The following is a 22,961-nucleotide window of genomic DNA, read 5'->3' as shown; positions in this document are numbered from 1 at the left end:
CACTTTGTGCATTTTCCACATGGACTGGACATAAAAAATTCATTAAGAAAATAAATTTCAATCTCAATCAAATTAACTTGACTTGATGAGGTTATGTGCGCAGGCTGCTTGTTTTTGTTGGACTCACTTGAACTCAAGGGCTTTACACACTTCTGAAATGCTAAATCTCACACCTCAGCAGAGTCTGTGGTGTGTTTATTACATAACAGAGTCTGACTTTGCCAGACCTACCTGTCTTAGAGCGCATATACTGGGAAAGTGCTCCGACATGCCAACCAGTCGACTGGAAGAAGATGACATAATGCTCTCATATAACAATCCCCATCTCGTTTTACCACCATCCTAACTGTTTGGCTGGATTCAAGCCATAACACACAGAGGAGCTGCACTCCTCTGAGCAATGAGCATAATTTTCAGGAACAATTTAACACTCAAATGATTGTGCTTCTAACTGTCTGGTGTGCACGCAAATTACCCCGTCTAAACACACGTACACACCGAACCAACAACAATAACCCAAAAACTCCATCACAGCGCTCTACTGAATGCAAATGGCATTTAATCTGTTGCATAATCCTTGGCAACCTGAGTGCACAAAGACAACACTGCTAACCCCTTAAGTCAGATTATCCCAAAACGACTTCTCAACAAATGCATTGCTCAATTAAACGAATGATATACAAGCTACAGCACTGTATGGCTGAGACAGGTTTGGATCTCAGTTGGAAATGCAGGTTGCCTCATCAGAAATATTTACCGTACATGGTGTGCTGCTGTTTCACCACACACCCTCCTCAGTCTGTGCGACCAGTCAAAACAGATTTACCAGGTAATGAGGAACTGACAACAGTAATTAAGGGTTTAATTACTATGGTAAGTGTCTGTGTTTAACTGGAATGGGTGTAGGGTGGAGTAGGGATGTCACAAAAATCAATACCAAACTTCTGAAAACGATACCAATGCCAGTACTTTTAGGATCGGTAGTATCGCCACAAGTTGACTCCTCACTCTGTGGGCCAGAGTTCTTATTGTGTTTTACTGTAGGCCACAGTCTGTGTGTTTAAATACTTTAAAGTTGCTGTCATGCTTATAGGACTGTAAATTAAAATGAGAGTTCATAATGACCCAGTTCTATTTATTGTTACAGCAATATATTTCATACAGCTCCTTTAATTTGAAATTAGCATGTTGTTGGTCTGTTTTTTTCGCTTGAGGGCTACTGGTCAGGCTAATGTTGCTTGTATTGAAAAATGAAAAGTTTAAGTTTACTTGTTAAAGTTTTTAATTAAATGAGTGTGTGCTGAATGGGATTTCTGGTTTTTGCCATGGTAATGTATTAAGTACTGAGAATCATGGAATTTCACTCGTATTGGTATCAAGTACCATTATTCTGCTACAGTGATATCCCTAAGCTGAGGCTAACTGGATTTCTACCTCTTTAATAAATAGATGACTAATTGAAGAACTGAACAAAAGAGACTAAACGTGTTCACACTTTTTGCCTAAGAACTGAGTGGAACTCCCTGATCATTCTCCAGACACAAACTGTGCAAAAACAATATGATGAAAAGTGACAAGGTGTACGCTGTAGTGAGGACAACAACGTAACATATTCCGTACAGCCATGCCCACGTCAAACAGTTTGGATTCATATGGAGCTTATAACCCACCACCAAGACAAAGTGGTGGAACTCAAATGTTGCTAGGTGTTTTTGTTTTGTGCAATACAAAAGACCCAACCCAAAATCTGACTCAGTGCGAGACAATCTAGAGAAAGATTCACTCCTCCAAACAGTACAAACACAATACCTGTTTGATTCGCCAAACTGCCTTATCAGCACCATCACAAAGACACATTCATTAGAGATCTTTTAAAAACCACAGTTAAGAGTTATTATAGAGTACACGGCAATGCCAGGGTCAGACAGGCCCATTAAATGCCTCAGCAGACGCTGAGCAATAAACTACAATAAGTGCTCATGACTGAAAGAAGGCCTGTCCTGTGTGAAGCTAACACAGATCACCAAAATCAGACATAGCCACTCTTTGTCCATGTGAAGCGACCAAGGAGCCAATAAACCTGAGCTATAAAAAGGTTACTGGCAGTTACTTGCATGTCGTTGTGTGTTTACATGCACATTCATGTGCGTGCATGTGTGTTCTTCACTGCTGTGGGCATCTTGTTGGAAGATTACTCCATTCCCTCTTTCTCTTAAGTCAGCTTACAGTATCTCCACCTCCCTCTGGGATCAGGCTGACTGCTGGTCACTGTGCAAACGGGCTGCTATTTCTACAAAACATCTTTATCTTGTACCAAACAAATCTGTGACTGCGAGAGGCTGGATACATTTATTCTCTGATGGGACTGACTTGCTCCTGAGGAGAATGGAAAAACTCCATCACATTGCCTGCATGTCTGTCAGATACTGTGTGTGTGTGTGTGTGTGTGTGTGTGTGTAGTCAAGTGGTTGAACAGAATGCCTGGCTAGCAGCATGAAATTCAAGAGGGAATCAATAGCACACTATGTGAGACCTTAAGAGCCATGTGCTGTAATGGGGTCAAACATAGAAAAAACATTGTTTTACTTGAAAAAAAAAAACTCTCATATTTTACCTTTGCTGTACTGCGAACAACAGCCATCAGAGCCTTATCTGTGGAATGTAATTCATCAACCTAGCCTACAGACAAAGCCAGGCACTTGAGCACAAAAAATGCAATCAGAAAGTCAACTAATTTTCCCCAAATGCTGGCAATCTGACAATTCAGGGATGCAACGTCTTTGAAAGAGGCTGAGATTATTTTGGTTTTAGAATCCGAGCTGACACGGATGCAACTTGAAGAGAGACATCATGATACTTCACAGATTATCACCATCGGTCTCTGCAGGACACAAACATGTTAGGCTACCTCAGGGGAGGATGAAGTCAGCAACACAGAGGGAGAGACAGGCACGGAGTGAAAAGGTAGGAAATCCGTTGGACATGGATCCCGTGTATCACAGCACTCCCTGCCTTGGCCAGCCCTGACTGAAGAAATGCTCTGTTTGTCTAGTAGCCTGGTTTCATGCCCATGCCTAATCTGCCTATGCCCTGGGGGGGACCTGCTGCTTAAAATGGAAATGGCAGGGCACTGTGTGACCTTTCAGAGCTCAGTGGAGCCATCCACTCCAAACATGTTGAGCTTGGAGTTGAGATGTAACACTCTGGAACTGCTGAACAGTAAATAGGAGTACGACTTTTGGCAATGTTGGGTATCGAAAACAATAATCATATACAGACCCTGTGGTAGTTACCCACACAACCACAATACATGTATGCACACACACACCCACACACCCATAGTGATGTAATTTTTATCAGTAGGTCAAAAGCTTAAGTTACCAGCAACCAAAAAGGCTTTAAAATTAGATTCAGGAAGTCAGCACTGCCGGTGATATAACTAATTGCAGGTTTGTGATAAGCTTTCAGCCAAGTACAGGACAGATCACTGCAAAAAAAAAAAAAAAAAAAAAAAACACTGGAAATGTCCACAATGAGAGCTGCTGTTCGTGATAGAAAGGCAGTGATTGACACTTCAAATGCTAGACCACCCCTCTGCTGTGTATGTGCACATGTTGGAATTGAACAAAGCACAAAACATTACCTGGCTTTCTGAGATAACGCCGTCTTGATCGGGTAACCTCAGGAAGGATTGAAAAGATGATCTCCTGAATTGGATTAGCGAAGAGATGGCCAGCCAGTCAGACAGAGGAGGAGAATATCTCGAAGAGGGTGATGCCCATGTTCATTATGAGTCCCTCCAACGTCGGGGTGGAAACATTTGACCTGCTACTGTCGCCTACAGCGCCGATTATCAGGGCCGTGATCCGCCAACGCCAACAACCAGCAGCCAGAAAGATTATAGGTACCAAATCAAAACAGAGGCAAGCACAAGCTGCAGCTGACAGCCTTGTATCTTTCAACTTGACAGCACGATTGTTTGTACACAGGAACAGCGGTCTAGTTTCGGTTACTGAGTGCGCAACGTCCAGCCGTCAGCCTGTTACAGAAATCCTGCATAAAGCAATGGGCTATCGTGTTGCAGAAAATCCGGGGGTGGTGTGTTTACCTCGACACCGATCCTGCTGCCTTGCTCAGTGGGGAATCAGCTGCTTCGCACTGGAGAGACGCCATTTGTCCGTGAGAGCGTTCCTGCCTCTCCAGCCCTGCGCTGCCGCTTGGTGGAAAGCGCAGCACTCTCCGTATTTCACACACGGGAGCGCCGCTTACTGTCCAAATGACGCCATTGACGTGTCATTTTCTTTTTCCTTTTTTTTCAAACGTCAGATGATCCCGATTACAGCATACTAGGGCAGTGATTGTTTGTCAAAGTAAGGTTCTGGGGAATACCACGGATCACTCAGCGGTTCCAGTGGGTCCTCATGCGGCAAAAATGATTTAATATTCATTTTCACTCGCATAGGAGATAGGAGAGGAAGTAGAAAAATGAGTGTCACTCTCTGCACCAGCTGAGACAGACTAGACAACACAAATTGGCTCAGATGGGGTCCCTAGTTGGGACAAACCTTTGTCAAATGGGACACTGACAACTATGATGCGTGTAAAATTGGCATTGTCACATATTTCTACAGCTGCCATGATTTTGACTCTGACAGAAAATGGCCATTTTCAAGGAAAGACGAAGGACAATAACATTATTAATGCAGCTGATATTTGAGCAGCTATGGCCAATAACAAATGGAAAGACAGGACAACAATGCATACTGAGTGGTTTTAAAAAAGTCAGGGTACAAGGACCCCAAGGCTCCTTGAGGGGCCTCCAGGGGTCCTCAGCTAAATGAAGAACAATTTAATTTCACTGTAATTTAATTCACTAGAAACTGTTAATAAACAAAAATGTTTAGTTTATATTATTTTATTAGGATCATGTTTTAATGTCACCACTCAATGTTCAAGTATGTGACATCTACACAATTTAATATGCCACAAACCAAAATATCATCACATCATGGTCCCTAGTGCACAATCACTTTAAATGGGGGTCTGCGGCTTAATAACCTTGGGGGTCCAGAGCATAGCAACATTTCAAAGCCCCTTGCTTAAAATGTTAACATGGCAACACAGAGCAGCACTTTGAAAGGTGATTGCAGATTCTGTGATGGCCACACAGCAAACTCATAAGGGAAGACTTGTTCTCTCTCAACTTGAGTATCACAAGGTTAAAACTCCCTTTAGTTATTAAAGTCATCCATGGCCATTGTCCAAATTGCTCTCCTGGATATTTTAACTTCGTTAGGAACTTGCAGAGCCATACTTCAAGAGCCAGTGCAGCCAATTTTAGACGGCCTAATTTCTGAGGCATGAGTGGAAAAACTGCCAAATGAAATCAATTCTCAACTACTCTAGAGGCTTTTAGGGTGACATTCTGGATGAAAATGGTTCATGAGCACGTTTTAGGAAGAAAATTGTGTTCGACCAGAAGATTCATTCATTCATTCATCTTCTAAACCGCTTATCCTCACTAGGGTCGCGGGGGGTTGCCGGAGCCTATCCCAGCGCTCACAGGGCGAAGGCAGTGAAACACCCTGGACAGGTCGCCAGTCCATCACAGGGCAGACAGACAAACACTGACATCCACACACACACTCACACCTAGGGGCAATTTAGCTTCGCCAATTCACCTAACCTGCATGTCTGTGGATGGTGGGAGGAAACCGGAGTGCCCGGAGGAAACCCACGCAGACACGGGGAGAACATGCAAACTCCACACAGAAAGGACCCCGGGTGGGAATCGAACCCAGGACCTTCTTATTGTGAGGCGACAGTGCTAACCACTGCACCACCGTGCCGCCGACCAGAAGATTGTGTGGTGAATAATGTAATCGTCACATACCTCTGGTGTATACTGTTTAGACGTGCCATGCTATGAAGCCGATAAAGGGACAAGATGAAAGAGGGCGACTTCACTGTGTTACCATAATTTAGCACTGCTGTATGCAACTGGTATGTTTCTCAATGCATCAAATTAAATCAAACTAGATGAATTCTGACCTGGATTTCTCACAGATCCTTCTTTAACAAATAGTTTTTCATGCTGTATGTGCTGTATGTGCTCTAAGGATGCAGGCAGGATGGCTGTAATTTGTATTCTGGACAATTATTGTCTGAAGTTCACCCTGGATGAAAGGGAGATTATAGCTTGTAGAACGTGTCACTTAGAATGGAAGTTTGCAAAGCATAAATGAGAGATTGTTTTAAGGCCTTTTCAAACCTCAGACACTTGTGAAAACCTTTCATTTCATTTTATTTTTTAAATTAAACACAGTTTTATCACAAGCCACATCAATAGTCATTTTGTATTTTGTCTATATATCCAGTGTGGAAAAATACTGTACAAGGAAGCATCATAGAAAAGTGTAAAAGTTTTGACTTCATACTTACAATACTATTTCCTTATTTATCAATATATATTATCACATCTGTACAGTAAGCTGTAAGGGTAACATAAGTAAATAAACATAACTGTAATGCCACAGCAGGAAGTGCCAGTGCAAATTAACAATAACTCAGCAAATGTAAAGCAAACTACAAGAGTAACAGAATTTCACCACTCTAGCCTCATGTCAGCTTTGCTCCACACGTATTTCCCTCCTCTCTTCAGAAACATCTTCTCATCAAAGCCACTGAAGCGAATGGCCTCCGTCACACCGACATCAAGGATGGACCTGGACGGGTCCTTCCTTCCCTCTCGGCAGTCCAGGAAGCGCATCTGAAACAGAGCAAAACAGTTATGGGTTGGGTGTCTCAGGAGTCACGCATTTCAAAGTGCTTCAACTGCAGTGAGTTTCCTGTGTTTATAGGTCTCATGACATTAAATATAAATTATGAGTCCAGCAAATATATCAAAACTTCAAAGTACGACAAAAGTTAATAGTCTAGTCACTGTAATAGCCAAATAATATGACTAATACGGTGTGTTAAAAAATGGGATCCTGTAATAAAATGTGTTTAATCCATTAAATGATACTTACATATTCATCTAGGATGAGGTAGGAATCTCTCATCTGAAAAGACAAACATGACCAAAAATTGAAAACTATTCCACTTGGTGTCTGATGACATGATTACACCTAGCCTCATCAAGTCACAAGTTACACCCTTGTTGTTGCTCCAGTGCCAAGAGGAAATGTTTGGAGAAACCCTACAGCATATCGGCCACAGGCAGGATGATGGGATTTCTACCACTTGTATGTTACATTTGGGCTCAAGCCATTTCAGTACTTGGCTCTTACAGCTCAGGCCATATTTCCATGGACAGAGAATTTTGATTTAACCCATTTCCATTTTGACTCAACACATGTAAGCATCACGACTTGGTTAGAACAACCTGCCAAGCTTGTACTGCACTAGCACCAAATCAGGTTTAGATACCTGGCTTACTCTGATGTTAAACTTTTGAGTCTGACATGGACGCATCTTACTCCTTTCACTTCTTTTTTGTGATTAGTAAAACATGGGCACTAGTGCTGAACTGATGGTTTGATATATCAATTGTTATTATGACAAACCACTAATTGTTTTAGTGATTTAGTCATATCAAGTAAATATATTTATTGATTATAGCTTCACTAAGATCACTGATGTATGAAGATTTTATTGCATTTTTCTTTCATACCATTATTCATTTATTTATTTTTGCAGTGGTCACCCTAAGGAAGCAATCTGAAGACATCATTTTTGGCTCTGCTAACTTTCCATGAACATTTTTTTATTCCCTTTATGAAGTCTACAAGCATCATCTTTTGACGGTTTTAAGAAACAGCTACTGCTCACACTTATTTTCACAACATTGCTATGAATAGATCACACACTTTTTTTTTTTTTACTGTGGTCACACACACACACACACACACACACGCACATACACACACACACGACATGAAAAGTGCTGCCTAAATAAAGCTTATTTTTATTATTTTTAACTTTTCATTGCGAAAATGGTTAATACATGAATTAACTGTAATGAAACCAAAATGGAAAATAATCATTAGTTGCAGCCCTACAAGGATTTTCTACCCTTATACTGAAAGTAGGCTAGAATATATTACAACAATTACACATTCCTTGACTACTCTACCTGTTGGCAGAACACCTCTACTTTTTGGTGTGGCAGATTTTCCCAACTAAGGCCTTAACTGGAGCATGGTCAATATGGGGAACCACAGTCAACAACCATGGCAATCTCAAAAGAATTCAAGCTTTATGAAATCCACTTTTACCTTCTCATTGGACTCAGGCACGAGGCAGCTGACGCTGGTGTGTCTGTCCAGAAACTCCTGAAACTGCTGCTCGCTGATGACAAACCTCTCCGCCTGTCTCAGGGCGTCCTCCCCTGCATTTTCCCCGTCAATCAACAAGCACTGGAACACCTGAACAGAGAAAACACAGCCAAAGAGTGTGAATGCACCCTCATACACTCAAACATATACACATTATCTCTCTCTCTTTCCTCTTCTCTTTCACTATACCTTCCAGCGGACAGGGCTGAGCTGGGTGATGTGCTCCGTCATGTCCTCATCAACGTTGAAGGTGTTGATAACAGAGTTGATCTTAAATGCCACTTTATACTGCTGGCACCAGTTGCGGACCTTGTACAGGTTGCCCAGGTGGCTCTTCCTGCCTTGAGCTCTGCCAATCAGCTGGTTGGTTTCTTCCTCAAAACTGTCACAAGAAATGGCCAAGATATCCAGATACTCACCTGAAAGAGAGAGAGAGAGATAGACAGATAGATAGATAGATAGAGAGAGAGAGAGAGAGAGAGAGAGAGAGAGAGAGAGAGAGAGAGAGAGAGAGAGAGAGATGATTTTGAAGACCCTTCTTAGCACTGGCATATATACATCACTACCTCCACTCCAAATGAAGAACAAAAAATTCTCCTTAAAACATTGCTGCCACCTACTGTCCAGTAATGGGAAAAGGGAAAAGAGAGACAACAAACAGTTGGGTAGTGGAAAAACTTACCATACTTCTGGAACCACTTTTCTTTGATCATACTTCCATTGCTGACAATACTGACACTTGGAAGCTGGAGGTCTTGCTTGCAGTACTGGACTAATTTCCCCAGAAAATCTCCTTTCTCGTGCAAGAAAGGCTCTCCTCCAGAGAAGTTGATTTTTTCCATACCTAGTTGATGAAATGAACTAATCAGCATGCAAGTAGTTAGAACACACGAAGATTCATAAGTGCTGTCAATCATAATTTACCTGATTCCTTCAGAAGTTTAAGCCCCCTCTTGGCTTCCTCTAGAGGCAGGACAAAGGAGGTTTTTGCGGTGTGGAAACAAAATCCACATTTGTAATTACACTTGCGGGTAAAATGATAATTGACACTTGTCGGGGTCGTGGCAGGTTGGACATCCTTCTTTTGATGCTGTTTTCTGTTGACAGGTGTAATTGTTTCTCCTGAACATGAACCTTTCTCCTGCAGACAGCCGACACCTGCTGTCCAGGGGCGCACTTTAGAAAAGACGCTCCAAAGTATGCAGTAGACGGTGCTGATGCAGAGCTGCACGAACAGCCTCAGAGACGCGACTTCAGAGGCGAGAAACATCCTCAAACGTTACCAACACACACAACTCTGATGGCTGAGTGGAAGTGGACGCATCTTAAATAGACGGCTGTATCTGGGGTGAGGCCACCTGACTTTGCTGGAAAGAATGTCAGCCCCAACCACATCAGTTTCTGTTTACAAACAGCGAAAACGAAACGGACAGACCGGTCAGCTGTATGGGTGGAGATAAGGTTTGGGCAGTTCAACCTGAGTTGCAACACTCTTTTTACTGGAAATAAGTAATAATGTAATGGTGATGATGATGATGATGATGATGATGATGATGATGATGATGATGATGATAAAAAAAAAAAATAATGATGATTATTATTATTAATAATAATAATAATAATAATAATAATAATAATAGTTATTAGAGTTTGCAATATGGATTTTCTGAAATTAAGATAGGGAATGCAACCATTATCTCATAGGAGAAGGAAAAAGCCTACCAAAAATGTAAGACCATAGCAAACTCATTATTGAGTTCTGCTCATGTAAATAACAAGGAAATACGCTTTATGTTAATGTTGGCTCCTTGTCAGTTGGAATGTAGGCTATGGCTTCCAAGGAAAATATGCCTCGATCTGATGACAACAACAAAAGGTGTTGGCATAAACTTGAAAAAAAAAAAAAAAAAAAAAAAAAAAAAAAAATAGGGAGCATAAAAAATGTCTTGGCATCGGCCTGTGCAAGTATGCAGAAAAACAACTTCTATCAGTGCACTGCAGACGGTAAAGAAGGAAAGTTTCGTTTTGCGCGCCTGGCACTGCGTTACTTTCGTTTTCCCTGCAGCTCATTATGTAAGGACAGCCCGGTGGTAATTACAGCTTGCAGGCTACACTGATCTTGTCTGTGTGTTGAGATGGCAAAGCGCAGCATGTCTCTCCTTCGGCAGTGGTCTTCCCGTGTTTTCTCAGTGGAGCTGGATGCAAGATCCGCGCCCTTCTACTTCGCAATTCAAGAAAGTCATCGCGGAGAAGAAGTGCCACGGTTGTTCAGAAATGTGCAGAAGTATGAAAGATGCTACTCTGTCTTTGTGTGCAGCGGCGACAGAATCCAGAGAGCCAAGTTTTACTGGGAGCTGAAAGACAAGCTTCAGAGAGCCTTGCCTCCGCAGTGTGATTTTCTGCCCATGTCTTCATTTCTGCCAAATGTCAAACACTCTCTTATGAAGGGGTATTTCGTGAAAGATACGTCTGAGTGCTCCTCATCGACCGAGCGAGTTTTGAGTGATTTCATTCAGAATGACCCCGTGTTAGTGTGCTCGTACTTGAGAGGTGAAGACGGCCGCTTGTGGACTCAGCGGCTGCGCTCTCATGCAGAGAGCCGAGAGGTGGGAATGTCACAGGAGCACTATGTGGTACCGTCTGAGGCGCCGGACTATCACCCATCAACTCTCAACCTCATCAACTCTGATGTTTTCTACAGTTTTGAGGAGGCCTATAAAGTGCTTGAGAAGGTGACGGAGCTCTCATAATCAGTGTTTATTCTTGCACAAACTTTTTTTGGTCACAAACTATCTATGAAAAATTATTGGAATACTGATGTGCACAATTTGTGGCAAAATGGCACACTCATGTGGTAGTGGGAGGAATAACATTATAGAATTTGGCTTGTTCAACTAGGCTCAAAGTCCCCAGTTAATCTCTGATTGCCAGAAGCTCCAAAGTAGTGTGTGTGTCTGCCTGTGTGTATGTGCCATTGCCTGCCCCACTGCACTCCAACCCACCCCTGTGCTTTCTGACAGCAGTAAAGAGACTCTAACTCCTCTAGTCTGTTTGTTCTGCAGTGTGGTGACATCATCCCAGAGTCTACAGCTGTACTGGGGCTAGTGGGCCAGAGACCGCAGGCCAGACATAAACCAGACTGCCCTGTTATTGTCATAGAAGGACTGGATGCCACAGGTTAATGCCATTACTTCATAAATAAATACATGTGATCAGTTTGATGTATAGATGTCGTCCTGAACTGATGGCCGGCCTTCTCTGCTAAAGCCATTATCTGCCAATGAGCTTTGCCTAATGGAAGATCATGTATCATGACCTCAGAAAAGTTACATCACTGTAAAAATGCATTACGGAGCAGCTTGCTATTCCTGTGAATACTCTTTGCAAACCTGAAAGCTATAGGTCACCCAAAAGTTTGTCATTGTCTATTCACACGTCAGCAGAAAGTAGCAGTTAATTTCTTCACATACCCTTTCATCACATCATTAACATGTCACAAATGAGCTGACATAGAAAGCAATCATAAGCGATGGGCCAGAACAAAGTGATGTGAACAAAAAGACAAAACCAAGACAGAAGGAAACAAAAACAAGCACCAGATGCACAAAGGGAAATAGTGGTGTAGTTTGTATGCCAGTTTAACACAGTAAGTTAGGGTAGTGTAATTCTGCATCAGCCTTCTCCAAAACAAACTGGAGCAAGTGGAGTTTCTTAATCGAAGTAAAAGAAATGACCATAAAGTCACCAGACAAAATAATCCAAGTCTTCTGAAGACAGAATATTGCACTGTGGGTCCAAAGTCCAATATTTGCGTCATAATCTTCTTGATTTTTCTGCACTTGTTCTGAACTGTGCCAACTGTCTCTACCATAAGTAGCAGATGTTGCCTACAAATGCTGCAGGAAAAATTGTATATTCAAGTAGTTTTTAGTCCAAAATAATGAAAAGTACCCTGAAGTGAAAGTACCTTTTTGGTGGCTACTTCAGAGGCTACTTTGTGCTGTGGTGGTAAAATGAAAAGGAGAATATTCACATCACTTTTGTAATTGATATTTCAATGCTTGATAAAGTTATTATATGTAAAGGTTAAAAATAGCGAGAATGTCATATATTGGCATGTTGAGTATCATGTAAGATTTGACTTTACCATTTGTATTTGCCACTTTATTGGGTTGTTCAGGCAAACTCTGCTCTCAATTATAATATTTTAGATGGCACTTGAAGGCAACATCTGCTTGCTACTGTAGTGGCAGTCAGCACTGTGCATAACAAGTGCAGAAAATCTAGGAGATAATGAGGTAAATATTGAACTTTCAGGCTCACTGTGCAGTTGTTTGGCTTCGGAATAGTTGGATTACGGTGTTTGGAGTAATTTTATGGTCAGCAAACTCTCTGTGTTATATTAACATACAAATTTCACCAGGGTTTCAACTGACGTTAGAGTAGAGAAGACAAACTAATTTTCATGTTAGAGTGAATTGATCCTTTAGGAATACTATCATGTAACTCAGATAATTTGATTTCAGTCAACTTTTCAAAAATCACTACAGTCCTCTTTCATTGAACCCAAAGGTTTAAAAATAGATAAATAAATCTTATACTTTTTACACTGAAAACGTAGGTCTTGGTGTTATCACTTTTCTTTGTCTCTCCTCTTTGTTTGTGAGGTGGCTCTTCTTTCCCCTTCGTGTTCCCATTACAGGTAAGACCACGCTGACCGAGTCTCTGAGGGACGCTCTCGGGGCCACTCTGCTACGGTCCCCTCCCCAGTGCCTGTCCCCCTGGAGGGCCCGTTTTGATCAGGAGCCACCCCTCATCCGCAGGGCCTTCTACGCTCTGGGGAACTACATCACAGCAGAACAAATAGGCCAGGAGGCCATGCAGACACCTGTCATCGTTGACAGGTAAAGACAGCTGAGATGTCGGAGGTGGAACCTATTATTGCTGGAGCAAGTTTGCCCATTTTCTGACCTTTTTTCCTCTTTTAAGAAGTTGTAGAGGACAGAAGGGACAAGAATACACGAGGACAACATTCCTTAGGGATCTAGACCTAAGATTCAGTGTTTAATTTCTCTTAGTCTCTCTTTGAGTGTGGTCACTTGCCCATCCATTCATCCATCTATCCACTCATCTACCTGCCCTCAATTCATCCATTATCTGTCCCCAGATTCTGGCACAGCACAGCAGCTTATGCCATTGCCACAGCAGTGAACGGTCCAGTCTGTAACCTTCCATCAGAAGGTTCGGAGGTGTACTGCTGGCCTGGAGACCTGCTGCAGCCCAGCCTGGTGGTTCTGCTCACCCTGGACCCCGAGGAGAGGAGAAGGAGGCTGAGGGCCAGAGGTCAAGACAAGACTGAGGAGGAGCAAGAGCTGGACCACAACCAGATTTTCAGACTCAGGTAAGTTTGCCTCCTGATATTTACACACAATGCATGTGTGTGATAGAGGCACACAAACTGACAAAGTACATACAATGCAAAAAATAGCCCTGTTAGCAAGTAATATATCTAGCATTTAGTCTATAAATTATAAATATTACTTTAGGAAAATGGGTTGTGATATTGTCTCTTTTTTCCAGTGTAAAATAACCATTGTTCCTAAGAATTTCTTTGACTTGTCTGTACTTGAAAATAAGTGAAACTGTTCCAGTCATCTGTCAGTTTCTCTTTAGTTTTGAGAAAAGTTAGGTTTAAGATTGAATTATCCAAAATAACCTTTCTGTATGTATGACATGTAGATTTACAGTAGTGTAGTGCACACATTATGTGCAGACACACCTGTACAAACCCACACAACAAGCTGCCTTTTGTATTGCAAATGTACAATCTAACATGAATATGCTATAGCTTTCAGCAGTGTATCAGGAATTACATGGTACATGATACACTTGATTAAACAAAGGGAAATACAACCCTAGAAAGTACTTTGTTTCCTAGGATGGGTACTAGAGACATAATAATAAATAGTAATTAATAAAAGGAAAAGTAAATCAAATAAAAATAGATGAAAAGTTAAATTAAGAAACTAATAAAAAGGATAAAATACAAAAAACAAAAAAACTAAATAAAAACTAAATAATAGAGAAAAATACTTTACTAGTATAAATGGGATGATGTGACATGTGGGCACAAAGTTTTACAGGCTATAATGAAAGCAGTCCTCTTGGTGTATAAAAACCCTGAACCACAGATTGGGGGAAGGTGGGGTTGTGGGGTTGTCACTACATACTGTACTGTGCGATTCATTGAGTCAGGTCAGCTCAGTCTTAGTCTGACCCATCAAACACTTAACAATCAATTACCGTCCCATGGGGGAAGCAGCTGATGAGAAATAACAGGTGATTAGTTGCTGAGCTGTTGTGCTCCATTAAGCCGGTCTAAACTCACCGGCACTGCTGGGCCAGCCAGTTGCCGCACAGACAGGTCGATGGCTACTTTCATTCATCCTCTCCATGGACATAATGGCCTTTCCACATGGAACGGCCAGATGTTGTTGCAGTGGAGGTAGAAAAGGGTTGGGAGGTGGTGGGGGAGGATGACCGCCACTGTGAGGATGAGAGATTCTGCAGACTTGGTCAATCACTGTGATGCGTCGTACACAAGGACCATTGTTCATTTGTGTCAGGGAATGGCTGCGCTGTGAGCCATCTGTGTTGTTTCTCATATATTTCTTAGATGTCTTGTATTTTATCACTGTTCACACTGTCTTCTGAAACTGTTAACTTTCAAATTGCTTGAAGTTATCCTGACAAACTATTATAAAACATAATGTCAAGTGTGTCTTATGCTATGTTTTTTATCAGTACTCTCGCCCCTCCATTATGTTAGCAATTTGTTTTTCTTAACTAAAATGCATTCTTGTGTTTGTGTGTCTCTGTGTGTGTGCAGAGTGGAGGAGGCTTACCAGAGGATCAGTGGGCCAGCCTGCGTCACAGTGGATGCGAGTCCTTCTGCAGACCAAGTGCTCCAACAAGTGCTGCTTTTAATTAGGGGCAAATGCCACTTGTAAACAGTTCTCCATCTCCCCCAGTGCAGCCATGCATCAGGTGGATGCAATACCTCTTGTGGCCACTGGGTGCCAGTAATGTGTTTTGAATGTGATAGAAAGAATGATGGTGGCCAGATTGGAGTGTGGTGAGCAGATTCTGTTCACAATGAGTAAAGGTTGAATGGCCAGGGCCCAGAACCATACTCTACAACCAGAAATACATATTCATGTACACACATGCATACACACATGCACGCCGCATGCTCTCAGGCACACAAACACACATACACACAGATGAACACACACCAGTAGTCACAGTATGTCACAACATGTCCAATTCTGCCTGAATAGCATTGTCAAGATACAAGAAGTGTGCATATAACTGCTATTGTGACCTGTCAGAAGTTGCACTTATAGACACAGTGGAGCTGCTCTCGCTGACAGCTGGTTATATGTGGACCGAAACAGAGGAAATGGATGGGAGGGTTTGTATATTCACCAATCACTTTGATTTCATTTAAGCACATGAACAGACAAAGTCCAATTTGTTTTTCTTTTCTTTAGAAGTATGCAGCAGGGCCACAGGAATTAAAACATGCAAAGACACCAAGGGATCAATTTTACATTTTCAAATAAAGCACTGTTCGAATGTCATCTCAAATGAAAGGAAATGTGAATTAAAGTGAATGGGTTGCAGCCTGTCCATGGCTGATTATGTCTTACATAAGCCTATCAAAGAAGTGCGCTGTTCAAAATGTATGTACCAATATGGCTGTGCATGTATAGGTGAATACGGACTTTATGTAAACACGTGATTTTTGAATGTTACAAAAAGGGGTCCTTCAGTGAATTGCAGACTGCATGTACCTTTAGTTCAGCCGTTTAATGTTGGAACTATTGATGCCACTTGTATCGATAAACTCTGTGGGACTTGTGGCCGAGCTATATAGTACATTAAAACACACACAGTGCCATTTGGTACAGTACATGATGTTCTCATGAGCACAGGCACGCACAAGTGTGCACACACAGATGTACACATGCACACCTACTTAAGTAAACACACAAAAGCGCTCACACACACAAGCATATACACATTTTCTTAGAGCATATACAGTAACTCATTTATATAGGGAGGAAGTGTATATTTGGCCTGTGTGATGGGAAGATTAATTGGGGGTTTTAGTAATTATGAGCTTGGCAAGGCTGTGGGCTGGAGAAGACAGAGTGACCCATCTCTTTTACTGTGATGCATCAGCAGAGCACCAACCACTGCAGACCCTATTCATATGGCAATTAATGGAGCGCTGTATATCAATGTCATTCCAATGCTCCCCCACATAAGCGCATGGATTACTCTGACTACCAATTACAGCGATCCAATGTTTCACTGACTGGAGAGGTGCTGTGGATGCAGATCTTACTATCACATGTAATCACATAAACTAGAATAAGGAATCATTACGTTTATGGCATATGGATCACGACATGAGGTTAATTTCTAAGATCAGTTGTGTTGTACTTTATGAAGCCTTACAGCTGCTAGGTGAAGTTCTTTCTGGGTTTGTCTGTGGATATACTAAATGTCACTTTTTGATTGGTATTTTGTCTTTGTAAACTTCATCAACTTTATTTTAATTATGGAAATTTAATCTATAGGATGTAACATAGTAGCCTCTGTCTCAAGAGAGTGTTTGTGTGTTGTTTTTTGTAAAAGTTAAAAGCACACAGGTGTTGTGCTATACTGAGGGTAAAGTTTACAGCTGTGTATGTTTGTAATGTGAGACATATTTCCATGGTAGATTTTGTTATTCTTTGTTGTTTCTGGCAAAAAAAAAAAAAAAAAACCAAAAAAACAAAACAAACAAACAAACAAAAAAACAGCGGTGATGTCATTTCATCATGAGCAACACAAAACTCTTGGCATTTTATTTGCATTTTGCATGTCAATAGTGCTTCTCTTTTGAAACAATCAGGTATTTTAAACTGCTTTGACAGTGCCCAGAGGTGTTACTAACATATATCTACACATGCACAAATAAACAGAGCCTGTATTTCAGAGTAAACGTTCAACTTTAGTTTTAGGAAAAGTTAATAACTAATGCAATGTGCTCGTGTGACCTCGCTACCGAAGGCGCAAGATAAAAGTTCAAGCCACACCTCTGGAAAATCTTAAAACCTGTCAGAGAAGTATAGGTGAAGCGCAGCCTCACACACAGGCACACATGCAGTATACACACACACACGCAGACACAAATGCAGGTGTACACACTTGCGCGCACACCTCACCCTGTATGGGGCCACTTTGCACTACACTCCTCAACTTCAATATTTCATCTGCACAACAGAGAAGGAGCCGGGGAGAGGAGAAAAGCCCTCCGTGAAATAATTAAAGATCCAGCAGGGATGCAGCAGCACAGCAGCCGCCGTCCCATCCTAAGTAATAGATCAAATGAAAGCTGTCCCTCAGATCATTAATAATGAGTGTGGTATGGAGACGTGGGAGGGGGCGGGGGGGCATAAGGGTGGTATAGGGTAGGGGGAGGGAGACAGGGCATTGGGGTAGCGAGAGGTGTGTGTGTGTTTGTGTGTGTATGTGCGTGCGTGTGTGTGTGTCGTGTGTGTCAGGGTTGGATGGTAGTCTGGGTCCCCTGGCACAGATCCCATCCACTGGGCCTGACTTGGCAGACACATGAAGCGGTATATGGTGTGAGGAGTCATGCATATGATTGGCATCAAGCGTCTGCCAAACTCTAAAGACCCTACAGCAATGTCTATATACATCCCTTGTCAAATAAACAGCATTTTACACAGCAAATGGGCAGGTTATTGGGGGCAAATAATGTTCTTTCCATTCAGTGGGGCCTCAGAGTGGTGAGCGGATATGATGGAAGATTTTTTTGGGAGAGCTGAGCTGGCATGGTAGACAGCCTGGGATGCAGGGATGGGCTGTGTTTATTTGGGATGGGGGGATGGGAGGATAAAAGAGGGTAGGGGAGCTGAGGGGAAGACTGGAAAAGGAGGAGAGGATGGTAGAGGGGGGCGGGGGGTAAAGAGGGGTGGCAGGCAACAGAGTCAGGGAGATTGCGTGGATGCTGTCATCTGTGGGTTCCAGCCCCTCCAGATTCCTCCAGCTGGCAGGTATACAGCTTATTCCCCAAATACTATCCCCAACCACCTCCAAACACTATCCCCACCCCCAAACATGCAGCACCATCCAAACAGCCTCCAATACCATGCCCATCCTTCCTCAAATATTCACCATCCTTTCCACCAACATCAGCCACAACCATCCCTAATAACTGCCAGGTTTGGAATGCATTTCATGTAATTGGATTGGAGAAATCTGATTTAAAATGGTGACTATACAATTTAAATAAATAAATAAAAATTCTAAAAAAAAAAAAAAAAAAAAAAAAGGGAATTTCCTTTGTGAGATGAGAGTAACCTGCCTGACTAACTTCATGTTTTGTGGATTTTGGAGGTGATATCAAGTGAAAATAATCAGATTATATTGAAGAGTGTGAGTAATTCATCAGATTACATTGCAGTACACCATTAAAATAAAATAAAAAAAGAGATGAGAATTAACCTTTCAAAACCATTGTTAATCCTCTGCCATCTTTTGCCCCTACGACCTAAATTTTGTTCAGCCAACCCCATTTCCTCCACAACCAGTCCTCCAGCAGGCTCAGCTGCCCCCCTGGCCCTTCACTCACACATACACACATAAACACATCACACGCACACACACATATAAACCAAAAACAAAACCACCACTACCATTCCCTCTGAACACAGCAGGTGGTGGCAGACACCCAGCCCCATTCTCCGTGGATGATGGGGGATGGGATGTAAAAACATGAAGGATATAGGACTTGAACTGATCTGTGGTGAAATGTTTCTCAAAACCATTCGGAGAAGCTCAAAACAAGCTTGAAAAGAAAAAAAAAGGCATTGTATAGATAGGGAAGTGCTTTGTTGGAAAAAAAAAATATTTGAAAATATCCCATCAAAAACAGATGTATAATTCAACAGCTTTTCATCATCATGCCCACCCTTTGACATGGTGTCTGAATACGTATTTGCAGGGGCAAAGACGACATTTCTGTCTATAGGTGTGAGTATTAGGCACAGCAGGCTATGTATTCAAAATACCATTACATATTCAGGTTGTGCCTATTTTTTGATGTTTTCAGGGAATAGGTGCTGTATAGTTGGTGATGATTGCATGAAACCTCACCAGTTTTGCCTGGCGGCTGTTGGGGAGGCTTCACCAGGAACGGTTAAATATTTAAACACTGCTGTGAGATCTCATTAAAAACGGCACATCAGCCCCCATAAGGGCCCTACAGCACTCCCTCACACACTCCTGAAAACCCAGTTAGAACTCGGTGGAGTGTGACAAAACAGTTATTGTCTATTTACTGTGGAGAACTTGTGATAAATCATCATATCCTGTCAAAATAAGGCAGCTGGCAGTGGCGTTGACGAGTGGTAAGTCATCATATCTGGGAAGAAAATGATTGAGATTCAGTTCTGTTTTGACAGCTGCAGACAAGCAGAAATATGCCAAAAACAAAATAACATGACAACTAGACCAGACTAATATTTCCATAACACACACACATACAAAAACAACACAGAGAACAAACTTTGGCTCTCTGGAGTCTTCTTGCCTCCTCACAAAATCTGGGCAATTAATTCCAACGCTATTGTTTGGGGCGTCCCTATTTTTAGCCTGGCTGCCCTCTCAAATAAATTGATTTCCTGTGGCGAACTTGGAATGTTCCTTGTGTGCTACGTTTTTTCCCCCCTTCTCAACACACATATACCGTCCTTCTTCCCCCAGAGGAATAAATCAAAGGCAACACTGCCAACTTCCACGCAGCTGTGTATGTGTATCTCTTTTTATACTTGGAAATGGTTTATTTTTGTTTCAGTTCCATTAATGCTTAGGCATGTCTCCTCCTTCATCAAGCATCAGCAGACAGCTGAGAAGCTACTTGTTTGTCAGGGAAGTGGCTGACTGACTCTCTCTACACACCTCAGCTCATTCTCTATCTCTCTCGCTCCTTCGCTCTCTGTAGTCTTACTCTTTGATTGTGTCTCTCATGAGACACAGAGGTCTGGTTTTCCATGGTCCCTGCCACAGAAATGATGTCTGGGTCAAAACAGACTAACTTCTCAGATCGCAAGAAGATATTTAAACACCCAGCAGTACACATAAATAAAAGTAGAGCAACTTGATCCCGGATTCTTGTAACGGTGTCAGGGGAGCAAATGGTCTTTGATGAACGCTACCAAAGACAGATGCATGGCGGCTGGGGGAAACTTTGCTTGCAGGGAAAGAAGAAATTACAATGCACAGCCTGACAAAGAAAGTGAGAATAATACTGAGGAATATGAATCATTAAGCAGAGCAAATGTTTGCTCAACTTCAGTGGGACAACTCTGTAAAACTGAACCACATACTGTCGTATATCAAATTACTTTTTAATTATAATGCTGTAACTCGGTGTGCCAAACTCTTGCTTAGGTAGAGTGTTGTATGTTATAATTTCATGAGCACATTTTCTTAAACATAATGACCAGGGATTTGGTGAAGATCACATTTCCATTTCTGTTTCCCACTGCCTTTGTCACAGACTGTTGAGTGAAAAGTATAGGATTGGAAAAAAAAAAAAAAAAGGCCTTTAGGCTGTGAAAACAGAGCGTGATGGAGAAGCGAGACACAGAGAGAGGGGGTTGGGGCACTAAGAAAGTGAGACAGCGCGAGATACAGAGAGAGAGAGAGAAATGAGAGAAACATACCGCCAGATCCCAGTTCCTTATCCTGACTAAGCCGTATGAATCCCTCTACACCCATTTAGCTTGCTCACTCTATGGCTCTCCTGTGTGAGAGGCTAGGCATTTACCTACTTTACAGTCTTCTCACTGCTCCTTGGAAAATATTGAGTTTATAGCCGTTCATCTCAATAATCAACACCATATACCCAGCAGCCTGGAGGAGGGACTGGGAGGTAACGGGGGAGAGGGATTCACACTGACTTTACCTCCCGACTCTTCCCACAAGTCACTCCTCCTGCCTTTTCAACAGTTAAGAGTTTAGTGAGCAGTCCTCGGGGGCTGAAATGTCTTCACAAGTCTCAGACTTACTCACTCCGCAGTGCTGCCAGTGCTGTCCATCACTGATAACGAAAACTTTAATAGTAAAGCCTGTGGTCAAATATGTGTGGAATATATAGAATGCACACTCTCATAAAATGCCTCCCACTTAAAGTTTGTTGATATGCCACAGTGTTGTGGTTTCCCTGCTGTGCCTGTCATCTCCACATGTTTACTGTTTCAGATATCTCAAGCTGCAGCCATTAAAATCTACATGCAAGTCTCTGTGCTTTAAGCATCAGTATGCAGACTTGATGATGCGGTGTAGTCTCGCAGATAAAGCTAAGAAACTTTGCTGTTTGATGAGAGCCACGGCAATCTCCCCCTGCAACTGGACACAGGTAAACCAAACCTCGGCATGCACAAGTAAACTAAAACTGCACCCGGTGACAAAAGAACAGCTTGCCTTCCAAACACCCTCTACAGAGCCAAGTGATGATGTAGCTGGCTAGAGCCTGGCTGAAGCAGTTATCCATCTCGCCCTGTGCTGCCAGCTGTCAGAGTACACAGCTCCAGCTAGCCGCCGGTGGCAGGTGTAATCAATATGGACTCCACAGAGAGTTGCACTACCAGAGGCCAGTCTCCACTCTCTAACCCATCTCTGTCTCTCCAGGGGAAACAGTAGGCAGGCGGGCAGGGAGGGTGCGTTTGATTTCTCCTCCGGGCCAAGATGGAGCAGCCCACTCCTAGTTCTCTAGCAGGGAGATGATTAATCCTGGGTATTGGATGCAGCATCATGTTTGAGTTAAAGGAGACTGTTTTTTTTTTATCTGACTGAGGTGTGCATTGTGCTGCTGCAAGGGGATGTGTTTTTACAGAGGCAGACAGATCGACTGTCATTTGGCTCTTATGTGAGTTGTAGAGCGATGCAACATTTTGAAAACTGAATATTTGGTAAGTTTTGATTGTTCGCGGTGTTTTTCCATTTCAAGCGAACACATATTCCATCCGAGCTCAAACACACGTAGCAAGATTGCCAGAAAAAATCAACATTTTGCCGGTGATTATTTCACTGCACGCCCATCAGAGTTAATCTAACACGTTTTGATAGTTTTGAAAACGTGCCTCAAAGCCATATCAGCTCTGTGTGAACAATTTTCCAATCAGCACTTGTCAACTTTACATAACTGAAAAAATCAACACAGTAACACTAGAAAATTTGTTGTGCGCAGCGGAACCTTGTCTGAGCATCAGTGATGAGCTTTATACAAAAACAATATATTAAAATACCCATACCATTTACACATATTTACTAGGTTTCTTTCTTTGTGATATGGATTTTTTTTCACTGGATTTTTATTGTACAAATAAGGCTCTAGAGGTTGCTTTGGAATGGCCAGCATATTATGTTGGAATTAACTTTGTCCTGGTTTATATACGTACATATGTGTATAGTAATTACAACTTGCATGGTATATGGTAATTATGCTATATAGTAATGCAAGATATACCAGGTCGTGAAGTG

The 22,961-nt window shown here is 42.1% G+C and overlaps 3 protein-coding genes across 6 annotated transcripts in view; 1 reads left to right on the top strand and 2 right to left on the bottom strand.

Moving 5' to 3' along the window:
* Positions 1-22,961, bottom strand: part of rnf144aa (ring finger protein 144aa) — a 350,348-nt gene that overhangs the window by 29,915 nt on the left and 297,472 nt on the right. Inside the window, exon 1 of one of the 4 annotated variants that reach the window (XM_030081842.1) lies at positions 4,109-4,211. The exons of 1 other annotated variant lie outside the window; for it this stretch is intronic. In XM_030081842.1, coding sequence (XP_029937702.1) covers positions 4,109-4,173 — 65 coding nt within the window. In that variant the 5' untranslated portion in view covers positions 4,174-4,211. Of the gene's footprint in view, positions 1-2,908; positions 3,014-3,643; positions 4,212-22,961 lie in introns of those variants that run through there. 2 more of the 4 variants (XM_030081843.1, XM_030081844.1) reach the window with 2 other exon arrangements.
* On the bottom strand, positions 6,553-9,624 carry rsad2 (radical S-adenosyl methionine domain containing 2). Its single transcript, XM_030081840.1, has 6 exons — positions 9,264-9,624; positions 9,022-9,183; positions 8,529-8,758; positions 8,280-8,429; positions 7,032-7,064; positions 6,553-6,769 (listed from the first exon to the last, which is right to left on the bottom strand). Exons 1-6 carry the CDS (start codon positions 9,607-9,609, stop codon positions 6,605-6,607), a joined length of 1,086 nt encoding a protein of 361 aa, XP_029937700.1. The 5' UTR covers positions 9,610-9,624; the 3' UTR covers positions 6,553-6,604.
* cmpk2 (cytidine monophosphate (UMP-CMP) kinase 2, mitochondrial) lies at positions 10,475-16,815 on the top strand. Its single transcript, XM_030081838.1, has 5 exons — positions 10,475-11,071; positions 11,402-11,516; positions 13,042-13,243; positions 13,507-13,740; positions 15,229-16,815. Exons 1-5 carry the CDS (start codon positions 10,475-10,477, stop codon positions 15,347-15,349), a joined length of 1,269 nt encoding a protein of 422 aa, XP_029937698.1. The 3' UTR covers positions 15,350-16,815.

Source organism: Myripristis murdjan, chromosome 22, assembly GCF_902150065.1.
Source record: "Myripristis murdjan chromosome 22, fMyrMur1.1, whole genome shotgun sequence".
NCBI lineage: Eukaryota > Metazoa > Chordata > Actinopteri > Holocentriformes > Holocentridae > Myripristis > Myripristis murdjan.
Note: the sequence above shows the minus strand (reverse complement) of the source record. Positions and strands in the feature narration are given on the sequence as shown.

Bases quoted from the DNA above. Each gene is read 5' to 3' on its own strand.
- rsad2 (XM_030081840.1), bottom strand. From the start codon at position 9,609: ATGTTTCTCGCCTCTGAAGTCGCGTCTCTGAGGCTGTTCGTGCAGCTC. The intron at 8,759-9,021 runs GTAAGTTTTTCC...TCTCTCTTTCAG, and splicing joins AAAGTGGTTCCAGAAGTATG to GTGAGTATCTGGATATCTTG. The intron at 8,430-8,528 runs GTATAGTGAAAG...TTCTCTGTTCAG, and splicing joins TCAGCCCTGTCCGCTGGAAG to GTGTTCCAGTGCTTGTTGAT.
- cmpk2 (XM_030081838.1), top strand. From the start codon at position 10,475: ATGGCAAAGCGCAGCATGTCTCTCCTTCGGCAGTGGTCTTCCCGTGTT. The intron at 11,517-13,041 runs GTTAATGCCATT...TTCCCATTACAG, and splicing joins AGAAGGACTGGATGCCACAG to GTAAGACCACGCTGACCGAG. The intron at 13,244-13,506 runs GTAAAGACAGCT...ATCTGTCCCCAG, and splicing joins ACACCTGTCATCGTTGACAG to ATTCTGGCACAGCACAGCAG.